This window comes from Puntigrus tetrazona, chromosome 7, assembly GCF_018831695.1.
Source record: "Puntigrus tetrazona isolate hp1 chromosome 7, ASM1883169v1, whole genome shotgun sequence".
NCBI lineage: Eukaryota > Metazoa > Chordata > Actinopteri > Cypriniformes > Cyprinidae > Puntigrus > Puntigrus tetrazona.
In genome coordinates, this window is record NC_056705.1 from 4,347,571 (window position 1) to 4,363,846 (window position 16,276).

Below are 16,276 nucleotides of genomic sequence, written 5' to 3' on the forward strand. Positions count from 1 at the left end.
TTATGAATATAACCATGGTTCCTTGAGGGAATGAGACACTGTGTCCAGAAACACTATGGGAGCGCCTCCTGCGTGACTACACTCTGAATCTGCCGTAGAATCTGTCCAAAGGAAGGGCATGATGTGTCATACCAACGAAGTTAGAGGGTGTGGACCAACCCGCAGCGTTGCAGATGTCCAATACAGGGGCATCTGCCAAATATTCCCTTAAGGCCGCCATACGGAGTAGTAGGGACCTTAGCTGTGTAATCAGCTCGAAGGTACAAGAAAGCTTTCATCTAGATAGGATGGGGCCACTGAAAGGGCCTGAAGGTCTCCTACTCTCTTCAGAGAATTAGTCGCAAGTAGGAAAGCAGTCTTAATAGTGAGATGGTGATCAGAAAATTCTTCTATGGGCTCGAAAGGGGGTCTGCCCAGAGCCTCTAGCACCACTGCCAGGTCCTACATGGGGACACAAGACCGTACTAACGCTCTCAACCTCGGAGGAAGCATATTACTTGGGTGTGTTTACCCACAGTTCTGCTGAACGGTGAGTAGTAAGCCAAAAGAGATACAGTCTTCAGGATGAAATTGAGAGCAAATCTCCTCAATGGGCTCGAATGATAGCTCACGGAGAGCCTCAAGCACCACAGCCAAGTCCCACACAGGGACACATATTGCGGAGGAAGCATATCACAAGGGAAAATGCTGCCACATGCACCTTCAATGTGGATTGGCATACCCCTGCAGAGAATCTATCCTGCAAATGCTCCAGACCTGTACCAACTGGGCAGTTAACTGGTTCTTGCCCTCAAACTATGCACCATTAAGTGAAGAACTTCCACTTCAGGGCATACACTTTCCTTGTTGAGGCAGTTCTGAGTTGGAGCAAGGCCTCTACCACCTCAGCTGGGAGATCAGAAGCTATGAGTGGCCAGAACAGTAAGCGAACACCGTCTCTCTGCACACTCTCCTCAGAACTCCCAGAAGCAGAGCTGTTGGGGGAAAAGTGTATAGACAAAGCCTCGGCCAGGGGGACTGGAGGAGCTAGAGAGAACCAGAAGGGACATTGCATGTTCTGATGAATCGCGGAATCACCGCTGCGTAATAAAATGTTCTCCATATCTGCTTCACCACCTTCACCAAAAAGGAACCCAAATACTATTAATACTTCAGATGCTGCGTATTAAATACTTAATTAAAACATTTGTTTTAAGATGATTATTTGTATATTTTGCCTTTGTAAACCAGTGGAAAAATAACAATTTTAGATTTATAAACATTGTTTTGGCAAATTCCCAAAGGAATGTCAAAACATGTTATTCCATACATCTTCTTCTTCTTCTTCTTCTTCCGCTTATCCGGGCCGGTCGCGGGGCACCTAAAGGGACGCCCAGACTCCCCTCTCCCCAGACATTTCCTCCAGCTCTTCCGGGGGAACCTGAGGCGCTCCCAGGCCAGCCGAGATCATAGTCCTCCAGCGTGTCTTTCTTCTTTCTGACAAAACACCTCCCTTGGGAGGCGTCAGAGCATTTAAACAAAATTCTCCTGGCCTCTCTCGATGCGGGTCTACTCCGAGCTTCCCGAGTGAAACTCCTCACCCTAATTTCTAGTTTTAAAATTATAATGTAAATAACTGAGTTCCTGCTTCTTGACTGACTTCTGACTCCATGTACGATGTGTGATGTAAGCTGCATCATAAGTTGAGTCATAGGTCACCCAAGTAGCCAGAATTCTGCTGTTCTCATCCCATCAATCTGCTTCAGAGGACATGTGATAACACCCTTAATGGTGTATAAGTTAGTTTGACGTTGCAGTACCTGATTCTCATCCCAGCCGCTTCACACAGGGCTGCAAACCGCCCCAGCGCACACTGACTTCAAGTTGAGTAAAATATATGGTAATTTTAGTTTTGCATGAAATATTCCTTTAAGCAGAAAAAATGCATACATAGCTGTCTAGATTTTCCTTTAAACCAAAGTCTTCTGTTTTTTCAAAAATGAAATGTATTCATAAGTAAACGATGAAATACTCACAGGAACCGAATAACTACTAGTCCTTTGAAGGAGGACAATGCATTTGTAAAGTGTAGTGTCAGCTGTGGAAAACAGGATAACAATGTCAAGTTCAGTATAAACTTTATCAATATGTGCCCTAACTGTACTTTAAAAGCTTCTAATCATACTAAATGCATTTTTGTCCTTTTTTCTCCCAATTTACATAATCAGCTCACCGAACTGCACATATTTTATTGATATTGTTTTTTTGTTTTTTGTTTTTTTAAGACTGCCAAAAGGAAAGTGCAGTTGTATATCTGCAGTTCTTTGTATATTTTTTAAAACATGTATCAGTATGATTATATTTTAATGCCATTCTTTAAAATTTAACATTAAAAACATTAAAATAGCAGCATATTAATATGTACACCAGGGTACCAATAAAATAGAATGCTGTTAGCATTGGAGTAAAAAATAATGTAGATTACTGTCTATGTTTTGTTACAATTGCCAATGATTTGAAATTCTTTTTATAATTTTTAGAATAGTTTTATGAAGTTACCACTGCATAAAAGTGTCTTAGTTTAAAGATGGAGAAGCCCACATTATACAGCGAGTGAAATACAGCCATTAAGTATTTTTAAGGGAGAAATTATCAATGACACATGTATATTGTGGAGTTGATTTACATGCTACAAAAAGCACACATCTTAGGGGGATATAATGGAAAAATAATGGAACTAATAGTGTGACTTATTTCTTTTAAAACAACCAGCACAAAACTGGTTTGCAACTTACATTAGTGTACAAAATAAAATACTGAATACATTCAAATTCAAAGATTTAACTTAAATTTTACCCATGTAACGTACCGTATCTTTGACTTTCTTTTCTCTGTTTTTATATGCTTCTGAAGCTGGATTTGAGAGATCAGACACAAAAATTTCATTGCTGGAAAAACTAACAAAAATAGTCTGTGTTGTGTTTGGGGTTGTTGTTGATTGAGCTTTGGTTGTGGTTGTTGGTTCAGCTGTAGATGTAAGTTGTATTGCTGTTTTTGTTGAAGGAATTGTAGTTATAAGCTTAGGTGTAGTTGTAAATGAGTTTGTTATAACTGTCAAAGACTCGTTTGTTGCAGCTGTAGATGTGTTTGTTGATTCAGGTGTTTGTAACAGTTTGGCAGTGGTTGTAAGTGGAATTACAGTTGTTGCTGAGCAATATTGTAATAACTGTTGTGTCACTTTTAAGCAGAATTGTGTTGTTTGTGTAGATGAGCTTGATGTAACAGTCATGTTTGTTGTAATTACTGTTGTAGATTGAGCTGGACTTCTTGTAGGTAGGGATGTTGTTGCTCTCCGTGTTGTGGGGCTTTGTCCAGATGTATTTGGTTGTTCAGCTGTAGATGTTAAAACGGTTGTGGTTGTTAGTTCTGTTGTAGATGTTAAAACAGTTGTGGTTGTTGATTTAGCTGTAGATATTAAAACAGTTGTGGTTGTTGGTTCTGTTGTAGATGTTAAAGCAGTTGTGGTTGTTGGTTTAGCTGTAGATTTTGAAACAGTTGTGGTTGTTGGTTTAGCTGTAGATGTTAAAACAGTTGTGGTTGTTGGTTCTGCTGTAGATGTTGAAACAGTTGTTGTTGTTGGTTTAGCTGTTGATGTTAAAACAGTTGTAGTTGTTGGTTCTAACAGATGTTGTTGTGGTTGTTGGTTTAGCTGTTGATGTTAAAACAGTTGTGATTGTTGGTTTAGCTGTAGATGTTAAAACAGTTGTGGTTGTTGGTTCTGTTGTAGATGTTGAAACAGTTGTGGTTGTTGGTTTAGCTGTAGATGTTAAAACAGTTGTGGTTGTTGGTTCTGTTGTAGATGTTGAAACAGTTGTGGTTGTTGGTTTAGCTGTAGATGTTAAAACAGTTGTGGTTGTTGGTTCTGTTGTAGATGTTGAAACAGTTGTGGTTGTTGGTTCTGCTGTAGATGTTAAAACTGTTGAGGTTGTTGGTTCTGTTGTAGCTGTTGAAACAGTTGTGGTTGTTGGTTTAGCTGTAGATGTTAAAACAGTTGTGGTTGTTGGTTCTGTTGTAGATGTTGAAACAATTGTGGTTGTTGGTTTTGCTGTAGATGTTAAAACTGTTGTGGTTGTTGGTTCTGTTGTAGATGTTGAAACAGTTGTGGTTGTTGCTTCTGCTGTAGATGTTGAAACAATTGTGGTTGTTGGTTCTGCTGTAGATGTTACAACAGTTGTGGTTGTTGGTTCTGTTGTAGATGTTAAAACAGTTGTGGTTGTTGGTTCTGTTGTAGATGTTAAAGTGGTTGTTGGTTCTGTTGTAGATGACAAAACAGTTGTGGTTGTTGGTTCTGCTGTAGATGTTAAAACAGTTGTGGTTGTTGTAATTCTGTGTAGATGTTGGAACAGTTGTGGTTGTTGGTTCTAGGGCTGTAGATGTTAAAAAAGTTGTGGTTGTTGGTTCTGTTGTAGCCTCAGTGGTTGAAACAGTTGTGGTTGTTGGTTTGCTGTAGATGTTAAAACAGATGTTGGTTGTTGCTTCTGTGTTGTAGATGCTTTCTTCAGTTGTGGTTGTTGTTTCTGCTGTAGATGACAAAACAGTTGTGGTTGTTGCTAGTGTTGTAGATGCTTTGTTCAGTTGTGGTTGTTGGTTTGTTCAGTGTTGTTGGTTGTTGGTTCTGCTGTTTAGATGTTGATGTTAAACAGTTGTGGTTGTTGGTTCTGCTGTAGATGTTAAAACAGTTGTGGTTGTTGGTTCTGTTGTAGATGTTAAAACAGTTGTGGTTGTTGGTTTAGCTGTAGATGTTGAAACAGTTGTGGTTGTTGGTTCTGTTGTAGATGTTAAAACAGTTGTGGTTGTTGGTTCTGCTGTAGATGTTGAAACAGTTGTGGTTGTTGGTTCTGTTGTAGATGTTAAAACAGTTGTGGTTGTTGGTTCTGCTGTAGATGTTAAAACAGTTGTGGTTGTTGGTTCTGTTGTAGATGTTGAAAACAGTTGTGGTTGTTGGTTCTGCTGTAGATGTTAAAACTGTTGAGGTTGTTGGTTCTGTTGTAGCTGTTGAAACAGTTGTGGTTGTTGGTTTAGCTGTAGATGTTAAAACAGTTGTGGTTGTTGGTTCTGTTGTAGATGTTGAAACAACTGTGGTTGTTGGTTTAGCTGTAGATGTTGTTGCTGTTGTGGTTGTTGGTTCTCTTTGTAGATGTTGAAAAACAGTTGTGGTTGTTGATGACTGCAGTTGTAGATGTTGAAACAATTGTGGTTGTTGGTTCAGATGTAGATGTTACAACTGTTGTGGTTGTTGGTTCTGCTGTAGATGTTAAAACAGTTGTGGTTGTTGGTTCTGATGTTGTAGATGGTTCTGTTGTAGAACAAAACAGTTGTGGTTGTTGGTTCTGCTGTAGATGTTAAAACAGTTGTGGTTGTGGTTGTTGTTGATATAAGTTGTGGTGCTTGTTTCAGTTGTAGTTGAGTGTTGTGTTGTAGATGTTTGTTGAAGTTGTGGTTGTTGGTGTACTGTTGTAGATTTTAGATGTTGTTGCTGTCTGTGTTGGTGCTTTCTTCTGTTGTTGTTCTGCTGTAGATGACAAAACAGTTGTGGTTGTTGCTTGTGTTGTGGTGCTTTGTTCAGATGTAGCTGATTGTTCTGTTGTGGTTGTTGGTTCTGCTGTAGATGTTGAAACAGTTGTGGTTGTTGGTTCTGCTGTAGATGTTAAAACAGTTGTGGTTGTTGGTTCTGTTGTAGATGTTAAAACAGTTGTGGTTGTTGGTTCTGCTGTAGATGTTGAAACAATTGTGGTTGTTGGTTCTGCTGTAGATGTTACAACAGTTGTGGTTGTTGGTTCTGTTGTAGATGTTAAAACAGTTGTGGTTGTTGGTTCTGTTGTAGATGTTAAAGTGGTTGTGGTTGTTGGTTCTGTTGTAGATGACAAAACAGTTGTGGTTGTTGGTTCAGTTGTAGATGACAAAACAGTTGTGGTTGTTGGTTCTGCTGTAGATGTTAAAACAGTTGTGGTTGTTGCTTCCTCTGTAGATATAAGTTGTGTTGTTGTTGTTTCTGAAGGAGGGGCTGTAGTAGTAAACAAAGTTGTAGTTGTAGGTGAGTTTGTTGTAGCCTCAGTGGTTGACTGAGGTGTACTTGTTGTAGGTACAGATGTTGTTGCTGTCTGTGTTGTGGTGCTTTCTTCAGATGTAGTTGATTGTTCTGCTGTAGATGACAAAACAGTTGTGGTTGTTGCTTGTGTTGTGGTGCTTTGTTCAGATGTAGCTGATTGTTCTGTTGTGGTTGTTGGTTCTGCTGTAGATGTTAAAACTGTTGTGGTTGTTGGTTCTGCTGTAGATGTTAAAATGTTTGTGGTTGTTGGTTCTGCTGTAGATGTTAAACCAGTTGTGGTTGTTGCTTGTGTTGTGGTGCTTTCTTCAGTTGTAGTTGAGTGTTCTGTTGTAGCTGTTAAAACAGTTGTGGTTGTTGGTTCTGTTGTAGATTTTAAAGTAGTTGTGGTTGTTGGTTCTGTTGTAGATGACAAAACAGTTGTGGTTGTTGCTTGTGTTGTGGTGCTTTGTTCAGATGTAGCTGATTGTTCTGTTGTGGTTGTTGGTTCTGCTGTAGATGTTGAAACAGTTGTGGTTGTTGGTTCTGCTGTAGATGTTAAAACAGTTGTGGTTGTTGGTTCTGCTGTAGATGTTAAAACAGTTGTGGTTGTTGGTTCTGTTGTAGATGTTGAAACAGTTGTGGTTGTTGGTTCTGCTGTAGATGTTAAAACAGTTGTGGTTGTTGGTTCTGTTGTAGATGTTAAAACAGTTGTGGTTGTTGGTTCTGTTGTAGATGTTAAAGTGGTTGTGGTTGTTGGTTCTGTTGTAGATGACAAAACAGTTGTGGTTGTTGGTTCAGCTGTAGATGTTAAAACAGTTGTGGTTGTTGCTTCCGCTGTAGATATAAGTTGTTCCTTGTTGTTTTGTTGTTTCTGAAGGAGGGGCTGTAGTAGTAAACAAAGTTGTAGTTGTAGGTGAGTTTGTTGTAGCCTCAGTGGTTGACTGAGGTGTACTTGTTGTAGGTACAGATGTTGTTGCTGTCTGTGTTGTGGTGCTTTCTTCAGATGTAGTTGATTGTTCTGCTGTAGATGACAAAACAGTTGTGGTTGTTGCTTGTGTTGTGGTGCTTTGTTCAGATGTAGCTGATTGTTCTGTTGTGGTTGTTGGTTCTGCTGTAGATGTTAAAACTGTTGTGGTTGTTGGTTCTGCTGTAGATGTTAAAATGTTTGTGGTTGTTGGTTCTGCTGTAGATGTTAAACCAGTTGTGGTTGTTGCTTGTGTTGTAGATGTTCTTCAGTTGTAGTTGAGTGTTCTGTTGTAGCTGTGACAGTGGTTTTGGTTCTGTTGTAGATTTTAAAGTAGTTGTGGTTGTTGGTTCTGTTGTAGATGACAAAACAGTTGTGGTTGTTGGTTCTGTGGTGCTTTGTAGATGTTAAAACAGTTGTGGTTGTTGCTTCCTCTGTTGATGGTTGTGTTGTTGTTCTGTTGGCTGTAGAGTAAACAAAGTTGTAGTTGTAGGTGAGTTTGTTGTAGCCTCAGTGGTTGACTGGTGTGTACTTGTTGTAGATGTAGCTGATGTTGTTGCTGTCTGTGTTGTGGTGCTTTCTTCAGATGCTAGTTGATTGTTCTGCTGTAGATGTTAAAACAGTTGTGGTTGTTGCTTGTGTTGTGGTGCTTTGTTCAGATGTTGATTGTTCAGTTGTGGTTGTTGGTTCTGCTGTAGATGTTAAAACTGTTGTGGTTGTTGGTTCTGCTGTAGATGTTAAAATGGTTGTGGTTGTTGGTTTTGCTGTAGATGTTAAACCAGTTGTGGTTGTTGCTTGTGTTGTGGTGCTTTCTTCAGTTGTAGTTGATTGTTCTCTTGTAGATGCTAAAAAAGTTGTGGTTGTTGGTTCAGCTGTAGATGTTAAAACAGTTGTGGTTGTTGCTTCCGCTGTAGATATAAGTTGTGTTGTTGTTGTTTCTGAAGGAGGGGCTGTAGTAGTAAACAAAGTTGTAGTTGTAGGTGAGTTTGTTGTAGCCTCAGTGGTCGACTGAGGTTTACTTGTTGTAGGTACAGATGTTGTTGCTGTCTGTGTTGTGGTGCTTTCTTCAGATGTAGTTGATTGTTCTGTTGTAGATGTTAAAACAGTTGTGGTTGTTGGTTCTGTTGTAGATGTTAAAGTAGTTGTGGTTGTTGGTTCTGTTGTAGATGACAAAACAGTTGTGGCTGTTGTTTGTGTGGTTGTGGCTGTAGATGTTAAAACAGTTGTGGTTGTTGCTTGCTTTGTTCAGTTGTTGTTGTTTCTGAAGGTAGCTGATTGTTCTGTGTAGATGTTAAAACAGTTGTGTTGTTGCTGGTTGTCTGTAGATGTTAAAACAGTTGTGGTTGTTGGTTTTGCTGTAGATGTTAAAACAGTTGTGGTTGATGGTTCTGTTGTAGATGTTAAAACAGTTGTTGTTGTTGGTTCTGCTGTAGATGTTAAAACAGTTGTGGTTGTTGGTTCTGCTGTAGATGTTAAAACAGTTGTGGTTGTTGCTTGTGTTGTGGTGCTTTCCTCAGTTGTAGTTGATTGTTCTCTTGTAGATGCTAAAACAGTTGTGGTTGTTAAAACAGTTGTGGTGCTTTCTGTTGTAGTTGTAAAACAGTTGATTGGTTCTCTGTGTAGATGCTAAAACAGTTGTGGTTGTTGGTTCAGCTGTAGATTTTAAAAGTTGTGGTTGTTGTGGTTGTTGCTTTCCAGTTGTAGTTGATTGTTCTCTTGTAGATGCTATAGATGTTGTTGTTGTTGTTGTTTTGTGTTGTTGTTGTTTCTGAAGGAGGGGCTGTGGTGGTAAACAAAGTTGTAGTTGTAGGTGAGTTTGTTGTAACCTCAGTGGTCAACTGAGGTGTACTTGTTGTAGGTACAGATGTTGTTGCTGTCTGTGTTGTGGTGCTTTCTTCAGTTGTAGTTGATTGTTCTGTTGTAGATGTTAAAACAGTTGTGGTTGTTGCTTTAGCCGTAGATATAAGCTGTGTTGTTTCTGAAGGAGGGGCTGTAGTTTTAAAGAAATTTGTAGTTGTAGGTAAGTTTGTTGTAATGTCTGTTGTCGATTGAGCTGTACCTGTTGTAGGTACAGATGTTGTTGTCTGTGTTGTGGTGCTATGTTCAGATGTAGTTGATTGTTCTGTTGTAGTTGTTAAAACAGTTGTTTTTGTTGGTTCAGCTGTAGATATAAGTTGTGTTGTTGTTGTTTCTGAGGCAGGGGCTGTAGTTGTAAACACAGTTGTAGTTGAGTTTGTTGTTGCCTCAGTTGTCAATTGAATTGTACTTGTTGTAGGCAGGAGTGTTGTTTCTGTCTGTGTTGTGGTGCTATGTTCAGATGTAGTTAATTGTTGTGCTGTAGATGGTAAAAAGGTTGTGGTTGTTGCTTCTGCCGTAGATGTGAGTTGTGTTGCAGTTGTTTCTGAGGTAGGGGCTGTAGTTGTAAACAAAGTTGTAGTTGTAGGTGAGATTGTTGTAACCTTAGTTGTGGATTGAGATGTACTTCTTGTAGGTAAGGATGTTTTTGCTTCAGATGTAGATTTTTTTACCGTAGATGTTAAACCCATTGTGTTTGTTGGTTCTGTTGTAGATGTTAAAACAGTTGGGGTTGTTTGTTTAGTAGTATGTGAGTTTGTTGTAGCCAGAATTGTAGATTGAGCTGTATTTGTTGTAGTTAGGGATGTTGTGGTTGTCTTCAATGTAGCTGATTGCCCTGATGTAGATGTTAAGACAGTTGTGGGTGTTGGTTCTGCCGTAGATGTAAGCTGTGTTGTTGTTGTTGTTTCTGAAAGAGGGGCTGTAGTTGTAAACAAAGTTGTAGCTCTAACCCCAGTTGTAGAATGAGATGTACTTGTAGGTGGGGATGTTGTTGCTGTTTTTAGTATGGTGCTTTGTTCAGATGTAGTTTTTTGTTCAGTTGTAGATGTTGAAGCAGCTGTGCTTGTGTCAGTTGTTGCTGAGCAGTATTGAATGTGCTGTTGTTTCAGTTGTATGCAAAAGTCTGTTGTTTGTGCAGCTAAGTATGGCAGAACAGTCATGTATTCAGTTGTTGCAGTTGTAGGTGAGTTTGCTGAATCAGCTATTGCACTATAAAACACTGTTGTTAAAAAATCAAAGTACAGAGCCAGTTTATAGCAATTGTCACATATAAATAAGTAGTAAGAGAAATAAAGAATTTAAATGCCAGTAACTTACAGACCTAAACTTAACACTGCAATTATTAGTGTTTTTCTTCTCATCTTTGTAGCTGTCAAATACACCACCTATAAACATAAAATACATAACATTAGCATATATGTGAGGAATCACATAGCTTTCAGCTTATCAGTAAAGTAAGAAAAAACTAATAATAAAATAACACTTTTCCAGATGATTTACATAAAAAGATAAAAGAGAATAAATGCTGGTTAATGGTGAACTAAATTAAGTAAGATATTATTCACATCAGCACTAATGATTTTCGCCAGTCGGAGATTACTTATAATAATGTTAAAGAGGTGTCTGTACAATGTCAGACACTGTAATGTGCTTTGGTCCCCTCCCTGCTTACTATGGCTGCCCAGCTCAGGAAGCAGACAGACTGGCTAAACTGACCGTCTGCTAGCCGCCTCATGTCACAGAAGTCAGATAATTCTCAGCACATAGTGTCTGTTCCCCCGAAGTAGAAAACACAGAAAACATCTAAACCAAATGAACAATTCCAGAATAGTACTGGCTGCAGATAAAATCTTAATTGTAAATAAGAATTCGAGAGGGCGATGAATGGAAAACAGCTTTTGTGACGGCTACCAGTCACTATGAATACCTCATGATGTTGTGTGGACTAGTCAACGCACCATCAGTTTATGCATGAGGTACTCAAAGGCTTTCTCCAAACTTGTATACATTGACTGCAAGACTCTGACGGAACACCAAGGACACATTAATTTGAAGCGATCACCTCTTTGCCAGTGAGTGTGATTAGAGAAAATAACTGCGCCAGTCCTCTGCTGTCCAATCCTGTTTAGTCTGTTGTTGACGAAGTGGCTGCCCTTCTCGCCTTTGTCCAAAACATTGTCCAAAATTCATGGCCTCACTGTGGTCTCAGATGCTCTCACACCCACCTGTTGCCATTCCTGAGCAAGCTCTGCAACTATTCCGTAGCCTGACACTTCCTGTAATTCTTCACTGTAGTTAAACCCATTTTGTGAGGCCATTTCTTCAAGGTGGCAGAAAATGGTGCAAATCAGAAGATGTCAAAACTGGGTATGTATCAATAGTCCAGAAGTTTTAAAATTTATCCTCTTGAGCCATCCTACAACATGCCCTTTTCCAACACACTTTTACCAGAACTTACACACATCAACTTTTACTCTAGACCTGTGCTATAATAATCCCTACCAATATAACTCTTTATATACACTACACACTTTTAAAAGAGACAGACATGTTGATGTTTGAGGTTTGTTTTCTCTGTTTTTGAGGGATGATCTTTTTAAATCCTACCCTATGAATTGCACCAAAAATGTGTTATTAGTCAGACAGTTTACTATAGTCAGGAGGGAGCTGTTTATTATTCATAACAGTAATAGCGTATACCAACGATAACAGTAATAGTGCAAATTAATGTTATAGTTTTTATTTCTAACAATTGCTATGTATGTGTCTAGTGCTTTTACTAATGTTTATAGCATTACTTGTTACAATGTAACTACTATATGAAATAACATAGACTTCTTCATGACTACTGTTTGCATGTTTCGTTTCATTCTATAAGCTACATGTTCTAGAAATGTGTACTAGTGTTAAATTCTACCAGTTCTGGCAGATAATACTGATGTCAGGGTTATGGACTTATGGACTATTTGTCATTGTTCTATATGCTCCCTATGACCAAGTGTTTGTGCTAGTTTTCCCAAATGTTTCCTTATGCCCTTATTTGGTTCTTCCTGTTTCCTGTCCTCATAGTTCTTTATAGTTAATTTGGTTTCAGTTGCATGTTATCTCATTCTCCACCGTTTATATGTCCCGTGTTCTTCCCTGGTATTTTATCCGTTGTTAAACGTCATTAAGTTACATTGTTGCCAGATTTAGCTATTAAAACAAACAAAAGCTGAAAAATGAAAATGAACAAATTATTTAAAATCTTTAGCAGATAATATAAGACAGGGGAAATGCAGCCTGTAGATGAATTACAAACAGCCTAAAGTCTGACTATTATATTATAGTATATTAAGTGTCCAGCAAGCATAGTTTACAAAAATATGCAGTTTCACAATGTCTACACAAAGACACAGTTCTAAATTTTAATCTAGCTAGATATAGATATAGCTGTAATACCTGATTGATAACAATTTGATTAATAAAAAAGTTAAACTCATATGCACTGCCAGTTCTTACACGCATGCCAAGCCCCAATTTAATTTGTAAAGTATGATACGAACAAAAATGCAACCATTTAAAAGCATAAAATATCTCATGTTACATCCTGGCATTTGTAACATTCTCATCACTATCTGCATGTCTCATCAATGAGTATGCAATGTTGGAGAACAAGCTTTTGGGGCATTAAATAATATGCATGTCAAAATGTGTTGCTTTTAAGCACATCTATAAAAGCTTTTATTACCCCACTGTAAAAAAAAATAGAAAAAAACTGCATAGGACAAAAAGAGTTCTTTATTTGCTAATAAATATTTAAATTGCAAAAAAGACTGTAAATTGACTGTTCCTGTCAATGGTTTTAATTTATGTTTGTGTTGAAATTGTAGTTTAAATGTTTGGCCACTTGCTTGAGAAACGTAACATAAATCAGAAGAAAATGCACAAATAAGTGATAAGGACTGCTCAACTGTAAGAACAAAAATACTGCACAATCTAACATTTAGCTCAGATAAAATAAAGCTCCAAATAATTCCCCAATCCAACCATCAAATTAAAAATTCAATTCAAACCCTAAAAAAAATTTTAGTCGACCATATCGGCGGATGCTGCTTTGTATAATCAATGACCAGCCTCAAAAATCCTGATCAGAACGCCCATAATAAATTTCATGCATCCTTACTCGATAAACATTCATTTCTAAAAAAAAAATATATACATTTACAGGCAGCTGAAATCATGAAATGACTTAAATTCCAGTCCTAAAGCCGTTCTATAGAAGACAATGGTCATTATTCAGAGTTAAACATAAAGAATTCTTATTAAAATCAAAAGTGAAATGATTACAGATAATCTCAAATACGAATAAAGATTATAAATCAGAAAGTACTGGTATAGTAATACTTAAGTCATGCTCACCCAATCCATTTTGCACCTGAGTCTTACACACAGGTGAAGCTGTTAAGTCCCTTGATAAAAGCAAATAACTGCTGTCCTCAAATTTTAGGTTTTTATTAGCTCTGTTTTGTGTCACATGACAAACTGCATATGATGGTGGTGCATTTTTAATGCATTCCATCTTTAACCAAACTGGATAAACTTCCATCTGGCTGCAAAAAGATAAGAAGCAAATCCAAGATGATGTTAAGCAGAGTTAAATAACACCATAAATAAAGTTGAAATCACTGCTTTTAGTGTTTTAGAGTTTCATTTCCTGAGGTTTAATCAGGTCATGAAGTTTTGTCATTAAGATAAGTGGCTCTGATAATAAATCTTTGTTGTGATCTTTGTTGTGAATAAAAAAGTTGTTGTGCAGGTTTTCAAGATGAAGTGTCACATATGATCAAGACATCATATCTGTTTGGGTTTTTTCCCCAGATGAGCGCCTTGATTTCTTTGTACATTTTTTGGTTTTGTATTTAAGTGTTAGTTAAGTGTTCTAGAGTTAAAAAATAGATGCAAAACAGTAAAATAAAAGCAAATAAGGAAAATGACTGAATGAAGATCTTCCTAACATATCTTGTGGAAGTGGAAGAAGGGACTGGTTTAGCATGATAAGTCTGTACTTATAGCAGTTCTAATTATACTGTAGTGTCTCCAGTAAGGAGTTTAAACAATGTTTGATGGAAAAGTCAGGGAAGGTCTCCATGGCTGAACTAAAAGTCCCTTTGCAGTAGTCGAGGCAGATCATCAAAATGTCGTCTTTCTCTTTCAGAGAGAAATTGAGAAATATAATTCAACAGTAACACAACAGGACCTTTGGGAAAACAAGTCCCAGTGACTTTGTACAGCACATCAAGCACCAAAAAAATACAATAACGATGTGCTGATGAATTCATAACATGTCTTAATTAAGCAAGGTTAAAAGTGTTTGCAAATAATTTTAAAATGGATGAATTGATTGGCGCTTTGTGAAGCCATTTTTCTACTGTATGAGTTTAAAGAGCTTTCAATGCAGCACAAAGTTTGAAATATAGAAATAAAATTAATAAATATTGAATCTTTTAAATAATTCGTGGAAATCGAAGAATGGATTCAATTCAAATCCGTGCTAAAGGTTCTCCACCCCGAAAGTAAACTCAAATGATGCCAATTCGGGGTATGATTGTGTCATATAGTTTCAGAAGGAAATACAGTTTCTGTTTGAGAGGATATAATAGAACTGATCCCTACTACAACGTGCATTTCCTTTTCTATTCGTTTCCATTAAGGCTGTGAATAAGGATCAGACCATTTCACCACTGAGAACAGAACGAAGGACCAATGGTACCAAAATTTAAGTTGCCCCTATCCAGGGATTTTTTCTGTGTAGACCATTCCATGCATATTTTCTCACATATTTTGTACATATTATCAGCAAAGGTATCTAACTTTTACCAATAATTTCCTGGTATGGGGAGAGGAAACATTTAACACATAAAATAAATACAGTGCAAAATATTCATCTTTATTGTCGACATTCGTGCAGGTGTTGATGAACGTTGGGACATCCATCTCTGAATGTCAGCTTCAACATTCAATTCACATGTAATTAGGTTTTGAAACGAGTGAAAAGTTAGTCAGCTCATTCTCTAGGCATTTAACTCGTGTGGATATCTAAATATTATTATTGTTGCATAACGAATGGGAGCATGACAGCTGTAGGGTATCAGAGAGAATCAGACAACTTTAGATTCAATCAATCACTGAAACTTGAGGAGTTCCACAAAGAGGCCGCGGGATTGGACAGCGATGTCATAAATCTGCCCATGATGCCATGTTGCCTGCCTGATGTCACAGAACAGCTTGCACACAAAATTAACACAAAAGAACACTTACTGATAATCCCTATATTGTGAAGCACAACACAAGCCACTATAATGTCGCATGCCCTCTCTGGAATAACCTGGAGCCCACGCAGACACTGAAACCGAGATTTGAGGATTTGAGATTTGAGATAGTCATCTCCACCTCGGCCCGTGTTCGGCTGTGAGCCAGGTTAAAGCGTGTCTGTGGTCCAGGCTCAGGTTCAGGGTAGGGTGTCATTAAATAGGGCAGACAAGGGTATCCTCTGTCCCCCAACAAGTAACCGTTGTACTGTCCTGTAATGATTGAAGTGTACAACACAAATATAGTAAAAAGGAAAAAACAAATTGTATAAAGCTTTAATAGGAAGTGAGTGCCATCAATGCACCCAATGTGTGTGTGCGCATAATGAATACATGTATAGATATAAATAATATGAATAAATATTAAATATGCATCATAGATTTTACTACAAAGGGCCTGTGGGCTTCGTCTTTAATAACAAGCAGAGGTTTATGGCCAGGGTGCCGTACAAACGTGGGTAAGAACCGTTTAAGTGCCAGACATACTGAACGAAGCGGCTCGACACACAGTGGCCTTTCCCACATGCTCCGAATCGCCCACACTGTACAAAAAATGGCCAGACGCAAAAAACCTAAGTGCTGTGCACAGAATGTTTTCTATGCTAAGCGCAGAACCACGGTTTGTCACATTTGCGATATGCGGTTTTAAAAGACGTGTTAAATAAACTAAGGAATCTTTTGAAAAATGATAACGCTCTTTCAAATATTTATTATGTTATGCAAACACATCAAAACGTGGTCTTATAACCCTCTCCTGACAAAAAAACCCTTGTATAATTTGTGCTTCTACGTCCACAGGATCCTCATCAAAAGGGCACGCCATGCTCACCGACCTTCTGAAACGAACTTACACTGAAACATAACCTGCTCCCAGTCAGTTGCTATGGTTGCATACCCAGAAAGTTACCTCGGTTTTTGGAACCGAAAGTTGAGGTTATCCACAAACTTACCCTTAAACAAACCCAGGTGTGTCACATAACCTGCTTTCTGGAATACCCCCCTGGTCAGAAATAAATATCACAAGCATACAGAGAGATA

At 38.1% G+C, this 16,276-nt stretch overlaps 1 protein-coding gene across 1 annotated transcript; it reads right to left on the bottom strand.

Annotated features, from left to right (window-relative positions):
- Nucleotides 1-8,503: 8,503 nt before the first annotated feature.
- On the bottom strand, nucleotides 8,504-13,409 carry LOC122349098 (cell wall protein DAN4). The gene is made up of 4 exons (XM_043245018.1): nucleotides 13,290-13,409; nucleotides 10,210-10,273; nucleotides 8,723-10,107; nucleotides 8,504-8,575 (listed from the first exon to the last, which is right to left on the bottom strand). Exons 1-4 carry the CDS (start codon nucleotides 13,296-13,298, stop codon nucleotides 8,504-8,506), a joined length of 1,530 nt encoding a protein of 509 aa, XP_043100953.1. The 5' UTR covers nucleotides 13,299-13,409.
- Nucleotides 13,410-16,276: the final 2,867 nt, after the last annotated feature.